Source organism: Panthera uncia, assembly GCF_023721935.1.
Source record: "Panthera uncia isolate 11264 chromosome C1 unlocalized genomic scaffold, Puncia_PCG_1.0 HiC_scaffold_4, whole genome shotgun sequence".
NCBI lineage: Eukaryota > Metazoa > Chordata > Mammalia > Carnivora > Felidae > Panthera > Panthera uncia.
The window spans coordinates 63,148,872-63,168,678 of NW_026057585.1; the positions used below are offsets into that span (position 1 = coordinate 63,148,872).

General features: G+C 36.8%; 1 protein-coding gene across 1 annotated transcript in view; it reads right to left on the reverse strand.

Moving 5' to 3' along the window:
• ZYG11B (zyg-11 family member B, cell cycle regulator) overlaps positions 1 to 19,807 on the reverse strand; it is a 92,858-nt gene that overhangs the window by 55,955 nt on the left and 17,096 nt on the right. Inside the window, exon 2 of the mRNA XM_049617174.1 lies at positions 10,380 to 10,545. Within this exon, the coding sequence (XP_049473131.1) occupies positions 10,380 to 10,545 (166 nt within the window). The remainder of the gene's footprint in view (positions 1 to 10,379; positions 10,546 to 19,807) is intronic.

A 19,807-nucleotide genomic window follows, 5' to 3' on the forward strand; every position in this document is an offset into this window, starting at 1 on the left:
GCATACTTTAAATTTCCAAAACACATCCATGTAACAGTATTTCATTTAATATATGTTAACAATTCCACAAGATAAAAATATTATTATCTACAACTTATAGATGAGTAAACTGGGGCTCAGAAAAGTGGCTTTCCAAGATCAGAGAGCTAGCAAGTGGCAGAATCAGGACTGTGGTAGATATTACAGATATTCACTAAAATCTGGTTCTACTTGCCTTCTTGGACACAGAGAGAACTACATTTTCCAGCCCACCCTTAGCGTTAGATGGGACCATGTGCCTAGTTCTGGCCAATGGGCTTTAGGCTGAAAGACCCGAGAGTCAGTGCATGATTTCCCATGTTATCTTTTCCTGCATGACAAATGAGGAATCTTCAAGTTCTAGACAGTATAGTTTTCTGAGAGTGGAGTCTCCATCAGGCTGGATCCAAGGGCAACCATGGAGAGGAACCCTCCGTGTACTTGCACCATTTATGTACCATAAGTGAAGTATAAATAAATTTTGTGTTAAGCTATTCAATCTGGGGGATTAATTTGTTACCACTACATTATGAGTTTATTCTTCAATTTCACTATAACACATTATTATACATACAAACATATATATACACACATATATTTACCACATGCATGTCTATAATTCATTGAACCACTGGCTAGATCTGAAATTTTATTAAAAGTATCTAGAGGTTATAACCCCTTTCCGTCAGATGAATTCAAAGTGGATACAGCAACTTTTTAAACTCCCTTAGAGATCTACCTGATCTTAATAGTGCCAGAAGTATATGATGCTTTGGAACCACATCTATCTCAACAATATCATGAATCAATTAAACAACATTTACTGTGAAAGAAATAATGGCCATGCCAATATAAGGTGGCCTAAGAATAGTCTGGGGTAAGTGAATAGTTGGGACAAGGTAAATAAATAGCCTGGAGTCAAGGGAAAAACTCTAAGTGGTACTTCAGCAGACTCATACTAAAGATAGAACTTGGGCAGTCAGCCTGTCACCCTTAAATTAGAACGAAAGTTTTTTTGTTTTTGTTTTTTTTCTTTTAAGGGAGCACTGCCTTCTAGTGGATTTTGCAGACTTATTTATGGTTAAAGAGTTAAACTCAAGGAAAACCTTTACCTGTCACAGTGGACAAAAATGACTATATATTAAGAATTACAGGGGCACCTGGGTGGCTCAGTAAGTTGAGAGTTAACCTTGATCTCAGCTCAGGTCATGATCTCACAAGTTTGTGAGATGGAGCCCTACACTGAGCTCTGCGCTGGTAGCATGGAACCTGCTTGGGATTCTCTCTCTCCCCTTCTCTCTCTCTGCCCTTCTCCCACTCTCTCTCTTTCTCAAAATAAATAAATAAACTTAAAAAAAAAGAATTCCATTATTGTGGAATTATTGTGCTGTCCAATACAGTAGCTACTTAGCACACACAGTTATTGAGCACTTGACATGCAGATAGTCCAAACTGAGGGATGCTGTAAGTGTAAAATACACACTAGATTCTGAAGATATAGTACAAAAGATGAAAAATATCTAATAATTTTCTTACTGACTATATGCTGAAATGTTATTTTGGATATATTAGATTGAATAAAAATATGAATTAGTTTCATGTTTCTACTTTTTAAACGTGGTCACTTGTAAATTTGAAATTTCATGGGGTGCCTGGGTGGCTCAGTAGGTTAAGTGTCCGACTTTGGCTCATGTCATGATCTCACGGTTTGTGAGTTCGAGCCCCACATTGGCTCTGTGCTGACATCTCAGAGCCTGGAGCTTGCTTCAGATTCTGTGTCTCCCTCTCTCTCTGCCCCTCCCCTACTCTCACTCTGTCTCTCTCTGTTCTCAAAAAGGAATAAATGTTAATTTTTTTTTTTTTAATTTCATATATGACTCACATTTGTGGCTTATGTTGTATTTCTTTGAGCAGTGCCATTCTAGAGACAGTCTTAAACCCCCTCAATTCTATTTCAGGGGAGTTAATTAAATTAATTAATTCATGGTAAGTTTCCAGCCATTGAAAAATTATTAAGCAATTATTATATGCCAAACAATTATTATATGCCAAATAATTATACACTATGAAATGTATATACAAAGAAAAATAGGATATGTCCCTAAACTCAAAGAATTCAAAATTCCATGGAGTAGAAGTCTCAAACAATGGTAACAAACTGAAGTATATGGTATACCAGAGCTAAGTACAAAGTACCATGAAAACAAAGAAAAGGAAGCAACTCATTATGCCTGAAGACCTAGAAAGATTCAATTGAAGAGATGATCTTTGAGTAAGTCCTTCAAAGATGAAGAAAAATTCAAGGATGCAGATAGGTGAGTGGTATTGAAAGAATAAACAGCATAAACAAAGTCTTAGCATACATATATCAAATCATGTTGTACACTTCAACTAATATGTTATATGTCACTTTTATCTCAATTAAAAAATGCCCTCCCAAAGACCTCAGAGATGTGAAAGCACAAAAATAGTTAGGAAATGGCAAGTAGTTCTACACTGCTTGAACATAAGAAAGGGTAGAGCTACGTTTCCCTAATAAAGAGGGGAAGAGGAATGAGATATGCTCAGAGATTTAAGCATGCAAGTGGGGAAAGACAAGAAACAAGATGGTAAGGTGAGTTGGGGCTAGATCATGCTTAAAGAGAAGAAAAGCAGATCAGCTAGGGACCTTGGGACCCAACGAATGACATGATGAAGTTCCTGAAGTTTTTTTCCTTGCCCCATATATCCCTCTTAAAGTTGAAGAAGTTGGCAACCCAGAAATGCAGACAGGGACCAAAAAAAAAAAGCTCCCCCCCAAATCTGTTCATTCTAGCTAAAGAACCAGGAAGAAAGCAACCTAACAAGACAGAAAACTTTTATTTTATTTTAAAGATTTAATTTTTTTAAGTAATCTCTATACCCAGTGTGGGGCTCAAACTCACAACCCCAAGATCAAGAGTCATATGTTCCAGTGACTGAGACAGCCATGCACCCCTGGACAGAAAACGTATAGGCAGTAACTACTTTACTTTAGCCAACCACCACAGAAAAGACTGTGGTCCCACCCTCACCCATACCATCATATGCCAAGCGGGGGGCCTAGACTTTTACCCTCCTTACCTGTAACTAGTTGCCCCAATCTCCCCACAGGAAGGTGTTAGAGAAGGCTGAGTAGGGAGCCAGGTCTCTCATCCTTGTTGGGTGATAAGAACCAGTTTCTCCCCTCTGATGGCAGTGGATACCATCCAGGGAGCTTGGACTTTCACATCCATCTGGCAGTAATGAGGTGCCCTCCCCCTCCCTGCTGGGATAGTCTCATACACAGCCTGATGAGGAGTCAAGTCTTTCACCAATGCCCAACAGTAATGAGGCCACCTCACCCCAAAATGTCAGTGGAAGTCAAATGGGAAGAGAAATGAGGTAGTCACATCCCTCTCTGCTAGGAAGATATCAGTAGAATCCTAGTGGGGAACCAGAACTCCATCCCTTGCATAACTGTACTGAGAAGCCCCATGTCTTGGGTGTCAACAGAAGTCAAGAGGGGAACCAGAATATATACCCCAATCTGGTAATAACAAGGTAGGCAATAACAAGGCCTCTACCTTCCTCAATGGAATGGTGTCAGGGACACAAACTAAAACAGAAAAGTCCCATAATACTTCAAATGTCTAGATGTCAATCAAAAATCGCTTATTATACCAAGGAATCACTTATCATAAGATCTCAAAATGAAAAAAGGCTATCTATAGATGTCAACAGAGATAAGAGAAATGTTAAAATTATTTGACAGATTTTAAATCCTTTTTTTAAAAAAATGTTATTTATTTGAGAGAGAGAGAGCACGCAGGGGAGAGGCAGACAGCGAAAGAGACAATCCCAAGCAGTCTCCACACTGTCAGTGAAGATCTTAACGTGGGGTTTGATCTCACAAACCGTGAGATCATGACCTGAGCTGAAACCAAGAATTGGATGCTTAACTGACTGAGCCCCCTGACATCCCTTGACAGATTTTAAAGGAGCCATCATAAAAATTCATAAGTAATTATAAGCAAGCTCAAAAGAAATGAAAAATTGCCTCAGCAAACAAACAGAAAATATAAAAAGAACTAAATGGAAATCTTAAAAATGAAAAATAATGGTTGAGCTCAACAACAGAATGTAAGGAACAACAGAATCAGTGAACTAAAAGATAAAACAACAGAAATTACCTAAATCTAAATAACCAGAAAAACATATATATACTGGGAAAAAAAGTGAATAGAGATGTTTATGTCGCTGCAGTCCCAGAAGAAGAGAAAGCGGGCAGGGCTGCAAAAATACTTAAAGAAATGACTCAAATACTATCAGAATGACTCAAACAAAAAACAGTAATAATAGCAAACGCTGGCAAGTATTTGGAGAAACTGAATTAGTCATATATTGCTGGTAGGAATATAAAATGGTAGAGCTACTCTGGAAAACAGTTTTAAACAAATTTTAGGAGCACGGGGTAGCTGATCAGGGAAATATTCAAGAATTCCTGGGCAGTGCTGAGAGACCCCATCTTTACATTACTGACGCCTCCTCATCATGCAGGTCTCAGCCAAGTTATTGCCTCCCTGGAGAAGCTTTCTCTGACCATCCAATCTAAAGTAGATGCCTTCTTTTTTTATTCTCCCTGAGAGAACCATGTTCTTTTTCCCTCAGAGAATTGATCACAAGTTGTAATTCCATATGTTGGTTTGCTTCTTAATTACAGTTAAGTAAGTTAACAAGTCCTACTGAACAATAAGCTCCATGAAAGCAAGATTCCTCCTGTGTTCAATATTGTACACTCAATACCTAACATAACACCAGGTACACAACAGGTGTTTAATAATTTTCTTCTTCTCCGGAGCTTTCTTCTTATACATTTTACTTCTACTGGGCCTCTTCTGAACCCACTAGTAACCCCCTCTACACATATGTTAAGGATCTTCTGTTGAGGACCCTTGTGCAAACCAAAAATGGAAATAGATTCTGAGTTAGGATCAATGTTTTCCTGTTTATACCACAAAATATAATTGCACATATTTTTTAATGTCAGTTTTATCTTTTATAGATGAAACTTTAGACTCTTCAGTTAAGACTGATTTTAATCTTATAGTGACTATCACCGTGCATTACAAAATGTGCTGTCAAATTTGGTATCATATACATACATTTTGTAAAATAGTTACTCCTGGTCTCTTTGGGTCAATCTATATTAAGTAAATTTTTTTCTTTTTTTAAAAAAAATATTTATTTATTATTTAGAGAGAGGAGGGGGTAGGAGGGACAGAGAGATGGATACAGAGGATCTGTCACAGCAGAGCCTAACGTGGGGCTTGAACTCAGGATCTGTGAGATCATGACTTGAGCCAAAATCAAAAGTCGGCGGCTTAACCAACTGAGCCACCCAGGTGCTAAGTAAAGTTTTCTAATAACTAAGTTTAAGGTTCTACATTTAATAGTAATGGAATTAAAACAGCAAAGAATTTTTAAAAATTTTTTTATTATTATTTTTTTTAACAGCAAAAAATTTTTAAAAGAGCATGATATCTGGAAATCAGTCCTGTGTTTAAGTCCTGGTTCCAACATTTATTGGCTTTTTGACACTAGACAAATTATTCCAAAAGTCTAAGATTCCCTATCTATAAAATGGGAGTAATTATGTCTCCCTCACAAGGACTGCTATGAAGATTAAATAAGACAATATATATAAAAAGCATTTTGCAAACTGAAAGCACCACCTAAATGTCATTACTACATCTGAAGGAAATCTTCCTGGATTATCTTCCCCTTCTTTCAAAAATGAACATATTTAAGAATCGCCTACTTTTTTCCATGACCAATAATTGTACTTGCTACAGTATATTTAAGCTAAATCTTCCTTCACTGTCATACTATCTACTTGGGTTGTTAGTTGGCAGCCTGTCCCCTTTAGATGATCAATTCTTAGTTTGCTATGAACCAAGGGGGGCGCTTGGGCGGCTCACTCAGTTAAGCATCTGACCCTTGATTTAAGCTCAGGTCATGATCTCACAGTTCAATGGGATCAAGCCCCGCATTGGGCTCTGCACTGAAAGCCTGCTTGGGATTCTCTGTTTCTCTCTGTCCATCTTTGCTGCTTCCCCATTCTCTCTCAAATGAACTAACATTGAGAGAGAGAGAGAGAGAGATCTTTCTCAAAAAAAAAAAAAAAAAAAAAAAAAAGACCCAAGGTAACTAGAACCATGTATATTTAAGAATATGCTCTAGATTATCTACACTGATGTGGGTATTATTTAGGAGTATCTATGGGACAAAGTGACTTAGGATCCTCCTACTCTACCACAGTTCTCAGTACTCCCATTCAAGAATATGCTCTAAATGAAGCTTCCTCAAGCGCTTCTTTCAAGAAGTGAAGTACACAAGCCTAAATGTAAGGATTTCGCCCGACAGCATTTTTTGTTTCTTTCTGGTTTAGACTATAGACAGCAAAGGTGACCAGCAATGTGAGCTCCAGATAAGTGGGGTACTACTCTGGGAGTATGAGCTCTCAGTCACCTAGAAAGTCTAGTTGACTATTCAAGGATGAAATCCATAATGTTTCAAAAGGTATTATTCTTTTCAATTTAATCTCAAAACAGAAGGCTGAACATGTCAAGGTGTATCAGTTTAGATTAGTTACAGAGGCATTACCATTAGATGACAAAATTCTTATTCTGATTTCTAATTCTTATGCACACATTCCCTTGAAAGTTTTTAGCACCATGACACAGAATAAGCAAAGATTATAGCAAGAGAATCAAAGATCCCCATAAGTAAAACTCGTTAGCATCTGGCTTATTTTATTTAAAAAAAAAATTTTTTTTAACATTTATTTATTTTTGAGAGATAGAGTCAGATACAGCGTGAGCAGGGGAGGGGCAGAGAGAGAGGGAGACACAGAATCTGAAGCAGGCTCCAGGCTCTGAGCTGTCAGCACAGCGCCCAACACGGGGCTTGAACCATGAACCAAGATCATGACCTGAGCCGAAGTCATACACTTAACCAACCGAACCACCCAGGTACCCCAGTATCTGGCTTATTTTAATAAAACCTGCTACCAGTATCATTACCCCTTTGAATTGGGTAAATAAGAAAGAATTTTTGATGTAAAGAAGCTAAGTATTTTCTAAAATCATTATACTATTAGAAAAAATGATATTATAAATTCTAAAAGTATTCATAGGACTTCTTCCATTTTATTATGAAAATTTTCAAATACACAGAAAAACTGATAAAACAATTTTATAAATTGTGACAAGAATTGGCAGTATGTTCTTTTGCATATTATCAGTAGTATCCACTTGTTTTTCAATTTTTCATATTTTAATTATCATCTCTTAATCTACATTTAACAAATACATAAGTTGAATTTCAAACTTGTCATGTAACATATAATACAGCCTAGAAGTACTGTAAGGTTTTTTTCCCACAGATTTCTACTTTTTATTATTTTTTTGTTTCTTTTTCCAAAGGGCTTGAATATTTTAATGGATAATTTTTTAATTTAATTTAATTTTTAAAAATTTACACCCAAATTAGGTAGCATATAGTGCAACAATGATTTCAGGAGTAGATTCCTTACTGCCCCTTACCCATTTAGCCCATCCCCCCTCCCACAACCCCTCCAGTAACCCTCAGTTTGTTCTCCATATTTATGAGTCTCTTCTGTTTTGTCCCCCTCCCTGTATTTATATTATTTTTGTTTCCCTTCCCTTATGTTCATCTGTTTTGTCTCTTAAAGTCCTCATATGAGTGAAGTCATATGATTTTTGTCTTTCTCTAATTTCACTTCGCATAATACCCTCCAGTTCCATCCACGTAGTTGCAAATGGCAAGATTTCACTCTTTTTGATTGCCAAGTAATACTCCATTGTATATATATACCACATCTTCTTTATCCACTCATCCATCGATGGACATTTGGGCTCTTTCCATACTTTGGCTATTGTTGATAGTGCTGCTATGAACACTGGGGTACATGTGTCCTTTCAAAACAGCACACCTGTATCCCTTGGATAAATATCTAGTAGTGCAATTGCTGGGTCATAGGGTAGATCTATTTTTAGTTTTTTGAGGAATCGCCATACTGTTTTCCAGAGTGGCTGCACCAGCCTGCATTCCCACAGCTTTCTACTTTTTAAATTTTTATCTTTACTACTGAAGTATAGTTGGCATACAATGTTATATTAGTTTCAGGTGAATAGTATCCACCCTTGATTGTCTGCAAGTGGGTATAATTTTTGCAAAGAGATTAAGTAATTCAGAACATTTTTTGGTGAATAAGGCAGGTAATCACATTGGGGTAACACAATGGGAGGGCAGGTTATTTCTCTGACCCTCAGTTTCCTCATCTGAAAGCAGCTTGCAAAGGAGAGGTAGAAAACACACTGATGAAGCATATAGCCTCTCTAAGACACTACTTTGGAGTATAACTATTTAGTTACACTTAAAAATTACTTCCATAATTTTACCCATATAAAGCATTTGCCACAGTGCCTGGTATGTGATAATAAGTATTCAATAACTGTTAGCTGCTATTCTTACCTATCAGTGGTTATATTTCAAAAACAATCTGGCAAAGTTAAAACTTTAGTTAACATTCTTTTTTTTTTTAATGTTCATTTTTTATTTTTGAGAGAAAGAGGGAGAGAGCATTTGCGTGTGGGGAAGGGTCAGAGAGAGAGGGGGACAGAGGATCCAAAGAGGGCTCTGCGCTGATAGCAATGAGCCCAATGTTGGGCTTGAACTCACAAACCGTGAGATCATGACCTAAGCTGAATATGGACGCTTAACCGACTGAGCCACACAGGCGCCCCAACATTTATGCTTTTGATTTACAAGATCAGTTATATGTATATATATGTGAATTGAGTATGTTAAGCATAATCATTAAACTAAGACTAAGAAAGAAATGTTGGCACTGTCATAATCTCTTAAATTCTTGTGTAGCTCTGTAAGGGATCTTTAACTTTACCATATGTAGTACCTTTGAAATTTACCCTAGTTCCTTTTGGCAGGCTGGAAGAATTCAAACAGACTACAGACTTGAGCAACCAGTGCAAAAAGGAGTGCAGACGTCTTCTTTCCAAAATTATTCCAAAATGCCTCAATTACAGCCTTATTTCTCCTACCCTTCCTTGGAATGCATTATCTAGATTCAAACTTTATGTATATATAAACTATATATATAAATATATACATATTTAAGGCCACAGCAAAAATGTATAGCATTATCTGGCATCTAGGAGCAGGGATATCTCTAATGGGGATGTAGAAAGATTGTGTGGCAGTGAAAACAGCACAGATTTGGAATCAGACAGACTTACATTTAAACCAGGACTGATGCATTGTGACAAGTTACTTCTCTGAAACTAGGTTTCTTTATCTGCTTATATATAAATGGGATAGTAATGGTTATTTTAGAGGGTTTTTGAGAAAATTCAAGGAAAACATAAAATGTCTGGCATGTAACAGGCAATCAATAAATGATAGTTGTTATTATCGCCACACTTTCATTCTATTTTATACTTGTGGACAAGTTTTATTTTCTACTTGTAAGAGTTTATAAACCAGAAATATATAAAGATATTATCCCTTTCAACTTAAAACTTAAGCAGAAATAACAAAAACCTCAATATACGTAAACAGAATTTCAGAGAGAAGACTTTCCCAATTTATGTTCAGAACTTGTTTTTGAAAACAGAAGTACTAAATTAAGCGACGCTTTCCCAATTCAAAGGTCAACAGCAGAAGTTAGTTTCTCCCTAATAGTATTTATTCTCCCACTGCCAAATGAAGATGTAAGGTAGGGGTGCCTGAGTGGCTCAGTCGGTTGAGTGTCTGACTCTAGATTTCAGCTCAGGTAGTGATCCCAAGGTTGTGGGATCGAACCCTGTGTGGGGCTCTGCACTGGTCATGGAGCCTGCTTGGGATTCTTTCTCCTGCTGCTCCTCCCCTGTTCATCGTGTGTGTGTGTGTGTGTGTGTGTGTGTGTGTGTGTGTGTTTTCTCTCTCTCTCAAAAGAAAAAAGGAAAAATGTAAGGTATTTTATACCAGCAAATTTCTAAATGGATATTTTGAAAGTTTAAATTATTTTTGCCATGAGAAAAGCAAAGAAGAAGAAAAAGAAGAAGAAAGATAAAAAGCAATTTTCCCAGATTAGAAAAGAAAAATGCTTATTCCAAATTACACAGTAAGTGGCAAGATAGGCAAAAATAAATGAATTCCTTTTCCTGGAATCAGGCTCATCTGGCCTTTTCTAAGAAAATAATTAAATGGCCACAGCAGCATTTCAAAATCCAATGCCAATTAACAGCGCATAATTCTGGTTTCCTCTGTCTAGTTTTTACCATGAAAGGCCATGGTCTGAAGCAGTCGATCAGCCACCTCCTGTGGGAATACTCCAGGTTCCTGAAGACACAATGTTCCATCTTGTCTTGCTGAACAGAACTTCTCAAGGTGAGTAGTCAGGAAATTTAAGCAGATATCAAGTAAGGAATACGGAGATGCCTCCTCCTTGGAGTCCAGAAAAAACATAAAAGGAATACAAAAGCCAACAAGTTAGTTTCCAGGAAAGTAGAGAACAAAACATTCATTTACTCGTTCAACAAGTATTTTTACTCAGTCCACCATATGTTAGATATTGTGTTAGGCAGTGGGAATACAACAGGTGACCCATGTTTTCAAGAAGCAGAAGAGAAACATTTAAACAAGTATTTACATAAAGTGCATTAAATACCATGTTAGAGGACATATTGGGTAGTATGTAAGCACAAGCAGGGTGCCCTAATCAGTCAAGGATGGTCAGGGAAGACCTCAGAGGTATAGCAGATCTTCCTAATCTTCTTCCTAATCTTCCTAAATTACTACTCATGACCCTTCCCTGTGCCTGAAGAAGACAAAATTCTTAGATTATTAGACTGATGACTCAGTTCTTCCAAAATCTAGCCCCATTTATTTTCCAACTTGATCTCCCACAAAATCCCCATCCCAATCTGATAATTTAAACAAGATGAATTTATGTGGGTAAAAGAATTTGCTTTAGGTGTTAGCATCTTCAAAATAGAAAAGGTTAACCCAGTTATTCCAGTCTGAGGAATAAAGAATTAATCAAATAAGCACAAAGATGTAAGTGTAAGGGTTTTAATTATAGAAATAAACACTCTAAGTATCCCCAATAATATAATTAAAATATAATTATAGGAGCTATTATTCATTACATGCTTTCTATGTGACTGTGCTGAGTATCTTACATGAATTATCCATTATTTCATTTATTCTTTCACCCCATTCTAAAAAGTAGTCAGGCATTATCTTCATTTTTAAAGTTTTAATTGAAAACTAGCTCAGAAAAGTAACATCTTTCTCATCATTCTGCACATGCTGATAAGGTATATATTCAAATTAAAAACTGACTCAGGAGCACAAATCTTAAATGCATTATACCATACATGTGACATTTTAATGGCAGCCATTAAAAAGTACAGTTCAAAGATATATTAATGACATACAGAAGGTATAAAAAGTTTATAGAACCTCCTCAACCTGATAAAGATTATGAGAAACCCAGTCAGTATCATACTTAATGTTTAAAGTCTGAATATTTCCCCACTAAAGTCAGGAATAAGACAAAGATACCTGCCTTCACCACTTCTATTCAATATTGTACTGAAGGTCCTAGAATTAAGCAAGAGAAAGAAATAAAAAGCATACAGATTGGAAAGAAAAAGTAAAACCATCACTATTTGCAGGTGACATAATCCTGTATAAAGAAAATCCTAAGGAGGGCACCTGAGTGACTCCGTTGAGTGTCCAACTCTTGATTTCGGTGCAGGTCATGGTCTCACAGCTTGTGGGATCAAGGCACGGGTGGGTCTCCGTGCTGACAGTGGGGAGCCTGCTTGGGATTCTCTCTCTCCCTCTCTTTCTGGCTCTCCCCAGCTGGCACGTTCTCCCTCTCTCAAAATAATTAAATAAACATAAAAAAAAAAAATAGGGGCGCCTGGGCAGCTCAGTCAGTTAAGTGTCCAACTTCGGCTCAGGTCATGATCTCATGGTTCGTGAGTTCAAGCCCCACGTCAGGCTCTGTGCTGACAGCTCAGAGCCTGGAGCCTGCTTCGGATTCTGTGGCTCCCTCTCTGCCCCTCCCCTGCTTTGTCTCTTAAAAAATAAATAAATGTTAAAAAAATAAAAATAAAAAAAGAGAGAGTCCTAAGGAATTAACAACAAAAACTATCAGAACTTAAAAAAAAACAAAAAACAAGTTCAGCAAGATTGTAGGCTATAAGACCTGTTTTATTTACAATACATAATATCAATTATATCTATACGCTTATAATGAACAATTTGAAATGAAATTAAGAAAACAATTCCAGGCGTGCCTGGGTGGCTCAGTCAGTTAAGCATCCGACTTCAGCTCAGATCATGATCTCACAGTTCATGGGTTCAAGCCCCATATCGGGCTCTATGCTGACAGCTCAAGCCTGGAGCCTCCTTCAGAGTCTGTGTCTCCCTCTCTCTCCACCTCTCCCCAAATTGTGCTAATTCTCCCTCTCAAAAATAAATAAAACATGAAAAAAATAAAAAGAAAATTCCATTTACAATAGCATCAAAAATAATAAAATAGGAATAAATTTAAGAAAAGTGTTAAAATAAGACATTAAAGACCTAAATGGAAAGACATCCATATTTATAGATCAGAAAACTTAATATTATTAATTGATCTACAGATTCAATACAATCTCTATCAAAATCCAGCTTACTTTTTGCAGAAATTAACAAGCTGATCTTAAAATTCATATGTAAATACAAGGGATCTAGCCAGACTATGGAAAGAGCCCAAATGTCCATTGACTGATGAATGGATGAAGAATATGTGGTATATACACACAATGCAATATTACTCAGTGATCAAAAAGAATGAAATCTTACCATTTGCAATGATGTGGATTGAGGTGGAGTGTATTATGTTAATGAAATAAGTCAGTTGGAGAAAAACAAATTCCATATGATTACACTCATCTGTGGAATTTAAGAAACAAAACAGATGAACATATGGGAAGGAGAAAAAAAGAGAGGGGACTCTTAATGATAGAGAACAAACTGAGGGTTGATGGGGGGGCGTGGATGGGGGAATGGGCTAGATGAGTGATGAGTATTAAGGAGGACACTTGTTATGATGAGCCCTGGGTATTGTATGTAAGTGATGAACTACTGAATTCTACTCTTGAAACCAATATTGCACTGTACATTAACTAAATAGCATTCAAATAAAAATTTGAAGGAAAAAGAAAAGAAATACAAGGGACCTAGAATAACTGAAATAATCTTGGAAAAGAACAACAAAGTTGGAGGACCCCCACTTGCCGATTTTGAAACTTACCACAAAGCTACAGTAATTGAGATAGTGTAGTAATTGAGATAGAATAGATATATAGATCAATTAAATAGAACTGAGAATCCAGAAATAAACTCTTATATTTATGGTCAATGTTGGGTTTTTTTTATTTTTTTTTAATGTTTACTTATTTTTGAGAAACAGAGAGAGACAGAGTATGAGCAGGGAAGGGGCAGAGAGAGAGGGAGACACAGAATCTGAAGCAGGGTCTACGTTCTGAGCTGTCAGCACAGAGCCTGACGCAGGGCTCGAACTCACAAACTGCGAGATCCTGACCCAAGCCAAAGTCGGATGCTCAACCGACTGAGCCGCCTAGGTGCCCCAATGGTAAATATTTTTTTATGGTCAATATTTTTGACAAGCATGCCTAGACAATTAAATAGGCAAAAGAACAGGCTTATAAACAAATGATGCTGGGACAAATGGACATCTACATACAAAAGGACAAAGATGGGAGTCCAACTTCACATCATATACAAAAATTAACTTAAGATGGATCAAAGACCTAAATGTAATAGCTAATTAACATCTTGGATGAAAACACTGGTATAAATCTTCCTGATTTCGGATTAATAAATGGTTTCTCAGATACAACACCAAAAGAACAAACAACCAAAGAAAAAACAGACACTTTGAATCTCATCAAAATAAGAAACTTTTGTGCTTCAAAGGTCATCATCAGGAAAATGAAAAGAAAGCCCACAGAATGGGAGAAATGAGCTGCAAATCATATATCTAATAAGAGATTTGTATCTAGAATATATAAATAACTCTTACAACTCAATAATAAAAAAAAAAACTCAATTAAAAACAGGCAAAGGTCTGAATAGATGTTTCTCCAAATAAGTATAAATGACCAATAATCATATGAAAAATGTTCAACACTATTAGCGATCAGGGAAATGCAAATCAAAATCATAATGAAATAAATACCTCACATCCAAGAGGGTGGCTATAATCAGGAAGTCAAATAATGAGTGTTGGTGAAGATATAGAAAAACTGGAACTCTCATACATTGCTAGTGGGAATATAAAGTGATGTGGACACTTTGGGGAAAAAAAGTCTACCATTTTACCATATAACTTAGTAATTCCAGCCCTGCATATCTACCTAAGGGAAATGAAAAACTTGTGTGTGAATATTTATAGAAAACTTATCATAATAACTAAAAAGTAGGAACAACTCAAATGTCCATCAACTGATGAACAGATAAACAAAATATAGCATATCTACAGAATGGAATACTATTTAGCAAAAAAAAAAAAAAATCCTGATATATTACACAACATGGATGGACCTTGAAAATAGTACACTAAGTGGGGCACCTGGCTGGATCAGTTGGAGGAGCATGTGACTCTTCATCTCAGGGCTGTGAGTTCGAGCCCTACATTGGGTGTAGAGATTACTTACAACAAACAAATAAATGAACTTAAAAAAAATAGTATGCTAAATGAAAAAAGCCAGTCACAAAAGAACATATACCGTATGATTCTATTGATATAAAATGTCCAGAATAGGCAAATCTATACAGACAGAAAGTAGATAACTGGATGCTAGGGATGGGTGGAGGAAGAGTTGAAGGAAAATGGGAAGTGAATGCTCATGGCTATAGGGCTTTTTTTGTGGGGCGGTGATGAAAGTGTTCTAAATTCATTGTGGTTATAGCTGCACAACTCTACAAATATATTAAAAACCACTGAATTGGGATACACTTTAAATGGGTGAACTGCATAATATGTGAATTATATCTCAATAAAACTGTCGTAAAAAATAGTTTATAGGGGCACCTGGCTGGCTCAGTTGGTAGAGCATGCAACTTTTGATCTCAGGGTCATGAGTTCAAGCCCCACATTGGACATGGAGCCTACTTTTAAAAAAAAGTTTATGAAACTGTAAATAAATACAAGACTAGAAAAAAAATACATCAAAATGTCAATGGTAGTTAATTTTGGGGATGTTACCAGTTTTCTTCTCCGAAAAAAAAATCAGACCTTCTATTCAGCACAGATTTCTATAATCAAAAATTGTTATTAAAATATTTACATGTTACAGTTTACAGAGTGCTTTCACATTCACATATTTGATTTTGTACTGAGTAAGGTGAGTAACAAATATGTTATTTTATATATGAGGATACAGACTTCATAAAAGCCATAAATGGCTGGCCCAGTGTGACACTGACTATTGGCTGCCAACCCTAATATCTGTCCTCTGTTTCTATGTTAATAAAACCTTTTATTTTTACCTGACCACACAACCACTTGTAACAAAGACCACACATCCCAGGTTCCTCTGCAGCTAGATGTAGTAAGGACACATTAGAATAATTTCAAAGGAAATAATTCATCAAATTCAACTGCTGCCACATAGAACTGTACCTATCTTATTTCCCAAGTTTTAACTATGAATTCTTCCTGCTTTTTCTATTCTTCATTGTACCATTTTCCTAAATGTTTAAAATTCATCCCCCAGATGAAACAAGCTATATTTCCACCTCAGTTGGTAAACGTCAAAATTATTTATTTTGCAGAAGAGAAAAAAAATGAAAGTTGTGTGTCAGAGGGAAGATATCAAACTTTATGAGTACATGCTTTTTACAAGACATTTAGCAGAATAAACTCAGGAAGTAATATATGAACGTTTATAATATTAAATAATCATTCTTTAACAAGTGGTAAAATATACTCAACAAGGAGGTTTGGACCCCATAAATTTTTCCTTTTCACGGAAATTCCACTTTATCTTGTTAATTGGTAAGCCAAAGAATTTTCTAGATAGTTGCTCCCCTGTTGGGAAGTGTATCTGCCTAATATTAATAACCTGGGCTTTGGAGCTAGAGTGCACATCCTAACTTCTTACTTGCTAACTGTGTGACATCATACACATTACCCAAACTTTTGTTCTTCAGTTTTCTCACTTATAATAGGGATAATCATAATGCCTATCTCATGAAGTTGTTGTGAGGATTAAATGAGATAAAGCAGGAACCAGAGAGAACATAGGATAATGGCAGTGTGTCTGGAAACACAGAGCTTGTAAAGGACGGAGCCAGAATTGAAACCCAGGAAATGTGGCTCCAGAGCCTACAACTTTATCCAATGGCAATATATTACCTTTTCAACTTTATATACCAATGTTGAATACAGTATCTCACCTATACTCAAAAGTAGGCCTGTGATATGAACAAGGATAATCACCCCCATTTAAGAACAGAGAGGTTATGTACCAAGCAGTGAAAGAACTAGAACTATACTTAGGTTATCTAAGCCAATATCTAAACTCCCATGATTCCCCGAATCCTAGTAATTTAAGCTAATACAGAAGTATTGAGAGACCAGTGCTTTCTACTTTATTTTTTTTAAGTTTATTTATTTATTTTGAGAGAGAGAGAGAAAGCAGGGGAGGGACAGAGAGAGAGGGAGAGAGAGAAAGAATCCCAAGCAGGCTCTGCCTGATCCGGGGCTCGAGCTCACAAACCATGAGATCGTGGCCTGAGCCAAAATCAAGAGTCGGACACTTAACCAACTGAACCACCCAGACACCCCCTACTTTATTTTGAAACAAATAACAGTAGCACAGAAGACTAAAAAAGAAAGGATACAGGAGAAGCTGGAATTCAGTGCCTAAAAAATGAATCTCTTGGAAATTCCTGCTCAGAGATTTTCCCCTTTACCAACTAGGTACACCTCTGGCAGAGTAAGAACAAAACTCCTACCAAAAATAGCAGAGGAGAGAGGAGGTCAAATCTGACTTCATTTGAATGTTGTTGTTTTTTTAAATTTATTTATTTGGGGGGGGGGGATGGGAATAGAGACAGAATCCGAAGCAGCCTCCTCACGGAGCGTGACTCAAGGCTCAAACCTACTCATGATCTGAGCTGAAACCAAGAGTCAGATGCTTACCTAACTAAGCCACCCAGGTGCCCCTGACTTCATCTGGATCATAAAACAATCCACACAGTTCAAAGACTAAACAATTTCTAGAAAGGAGAGTTGTTGTTTTTTTTTTTGAGAGACGAGAAAGAATCTTCTTTGTGTGTGTGTGTGTGTGTGTGTGTGTGTGTGTATTTTGAGAGAGAGTAAGTGTGAGTGGGGGAGAGGTGTAGGGGTGTTAGGTGGGGATTGAGAGAGAGAAAATTTTAAACTGACTCCTAACCCAGCTCTGAGCCGACAATGTGGGGGCTTGATCTCAAAAACTGTGAGATCATGACCTGAGCTGAAATCAAGAGTCTGAGGTTTAATTGCTTAACCGACTGCGCCACCCAGGTACTCCAGGAAAGTTCTTTTTAATTAATTGAAATGCAATCTATTCAATCCAGCCCTACCCAGTTCTTTAATGCACAGCTCTTATCATATTACTCTACTTCTAAAAAAAAGTTTCGAAGGTGCCATATTATCTATAACCACAGTTCTCATGCTGGGAACACATACAAGGGGTTCCCAGCAGAGGTGTGCCAGGGAACTAAAGCTAGAGAATAAACTTGGCACACCACAGAACATTAAACATATCCAAAGATTATTTGAGGGGATGAAGAGTATGGGAGGATGGCAGAGAGGGAATTATGTAACCAATATGCGACTTCAAATATTTTTGTACTGAAACAAATACATGATGTCAAGGGCAAACACTGCATGAATTTTAAGACAAAACAGAAGTTATCAAGAAATTAATGTTTGTAAACACCAGTTTCTAAAAATTCCCTTTCCTATCCCACAGCAAATTTAGTTTCCTCTGCTGTTAGAAGTTGGAAAAACAGGGGTGCCCAGGTGGCCCCGACAGTTAAGCATCTGACTCTTGATTTTGACTCAGGTCATGATTTCACAGTTCGTGAGTTAGAGCTCCACATAGGGCCTGAGCTGACAGTGTGGAGCCTGCCTGGGATTCTCTCTCTTTGCCCTTTCCTAACTCATGCTCTCTCTCTCTCTCAAAATAAATAAATAACTTAAAAAAAAAAAAGAAGTTGGAAAAACAAAGACCTTAAGAATAAAGTGTAAACACTTCAGCAAGGTATTCAAAATGTTTTACTAACAGGCTCCAACCTTCCTTTCAACTCTCATTTTCCACTGTTCCCTTCTCCCACCAAATATGCTACCTACCAGGTACACTAAACTACGTGTAACTTAATGCAACCTACTACTTAACACTGTTCCTTAAGCACTGTGACAGGCACTTAGATACCTCTGAGTCTTTTTTTTAGATTAGTACTTCTATGTGGTAAAATTTCACATGTCCTTCAAAATTCAGTCAAACATCACAAGTTCTGTGATGTCTTTGTTAATTTCCAAAGCAGATTTTACTCTCAGCACCTGACAAATTAAACTGCACCATAACAACAACTATCATGTACTGAATGACAGCTGTGTGGTACCAGGCACTAACGTAACTACTTTATACATGCTTGCAATCTCAAAACAACTTTGTTTTGAACCAAGTAAGTAAGTAAACCGAGGCTCAGAAAAATTAATTTACATGTCAAAGATAAAACAGCCAGCAGATGGCAGAACTAGAATAAAAATTACCACTGCTATTTTTCATGAAACACTAAGTCTCAGGTCCTGGTTCAGAGCTCTTTTAGATACATGAGTTCTTTCAATTTCTATGAATCAAGCACCATTACAAGATGCATTTTAAAAATGAGGAAACTGAGACTTAGGTTAAATATCTTCCCCATATTTACATGGCCAACAGGTTACTCAACTGGGACTCCTAACACAAGAATGAGGTCACAGCCTACATTTTTAAGCTTTTACCCACTAAGCTATAACAGTATAATAATCATAATTATTGAGCTCATGCTATTTGTTAATATATGCTATATGCCTAAACTATGGTCAGCACTTTACATATATAATTTCATTTACTTCCCATGAGAATTCTGTAAGTTCAATTCTATCAGTATCTCCATTCTACAAAGATGAGGATGCTGAGGTTTTGAGTGGTTAAGTAATCTGCTTAAGATGATACAGCTAAGAAGTGGCAGAGTCAGGACTAGACCTCAGGCAATCTGACTGTAAAGTTAATTTTGTGCTTTAATCACTACATAACAAGCTGCCACTTATATCTGACTCCAAATCTAGGTTTCTTTTACAATGCCATGTTAACCACAGTTATTAATCACTGTGTGTCTCCCCCACCAGACCATGATGTTCTTTAAGTTCAAGGAACCTATTAACGCTTTTCTAAGATTTTAAGTAATCTCCACACCCAACATGGGGCTCAGAGTCACAATTCCAAGACCAAGAGTTGCATACTTTACCGACTGTACCAGCCAGATGCCCCTTAATGTTTGCTTTATATTCCTAGCACCCAGCACAGTCCCTGACATTTGCTGGTGAAAGAAAGAAAGAAAGAAAGAAAGAAAGAAAGAAAGAAAGAAAGAA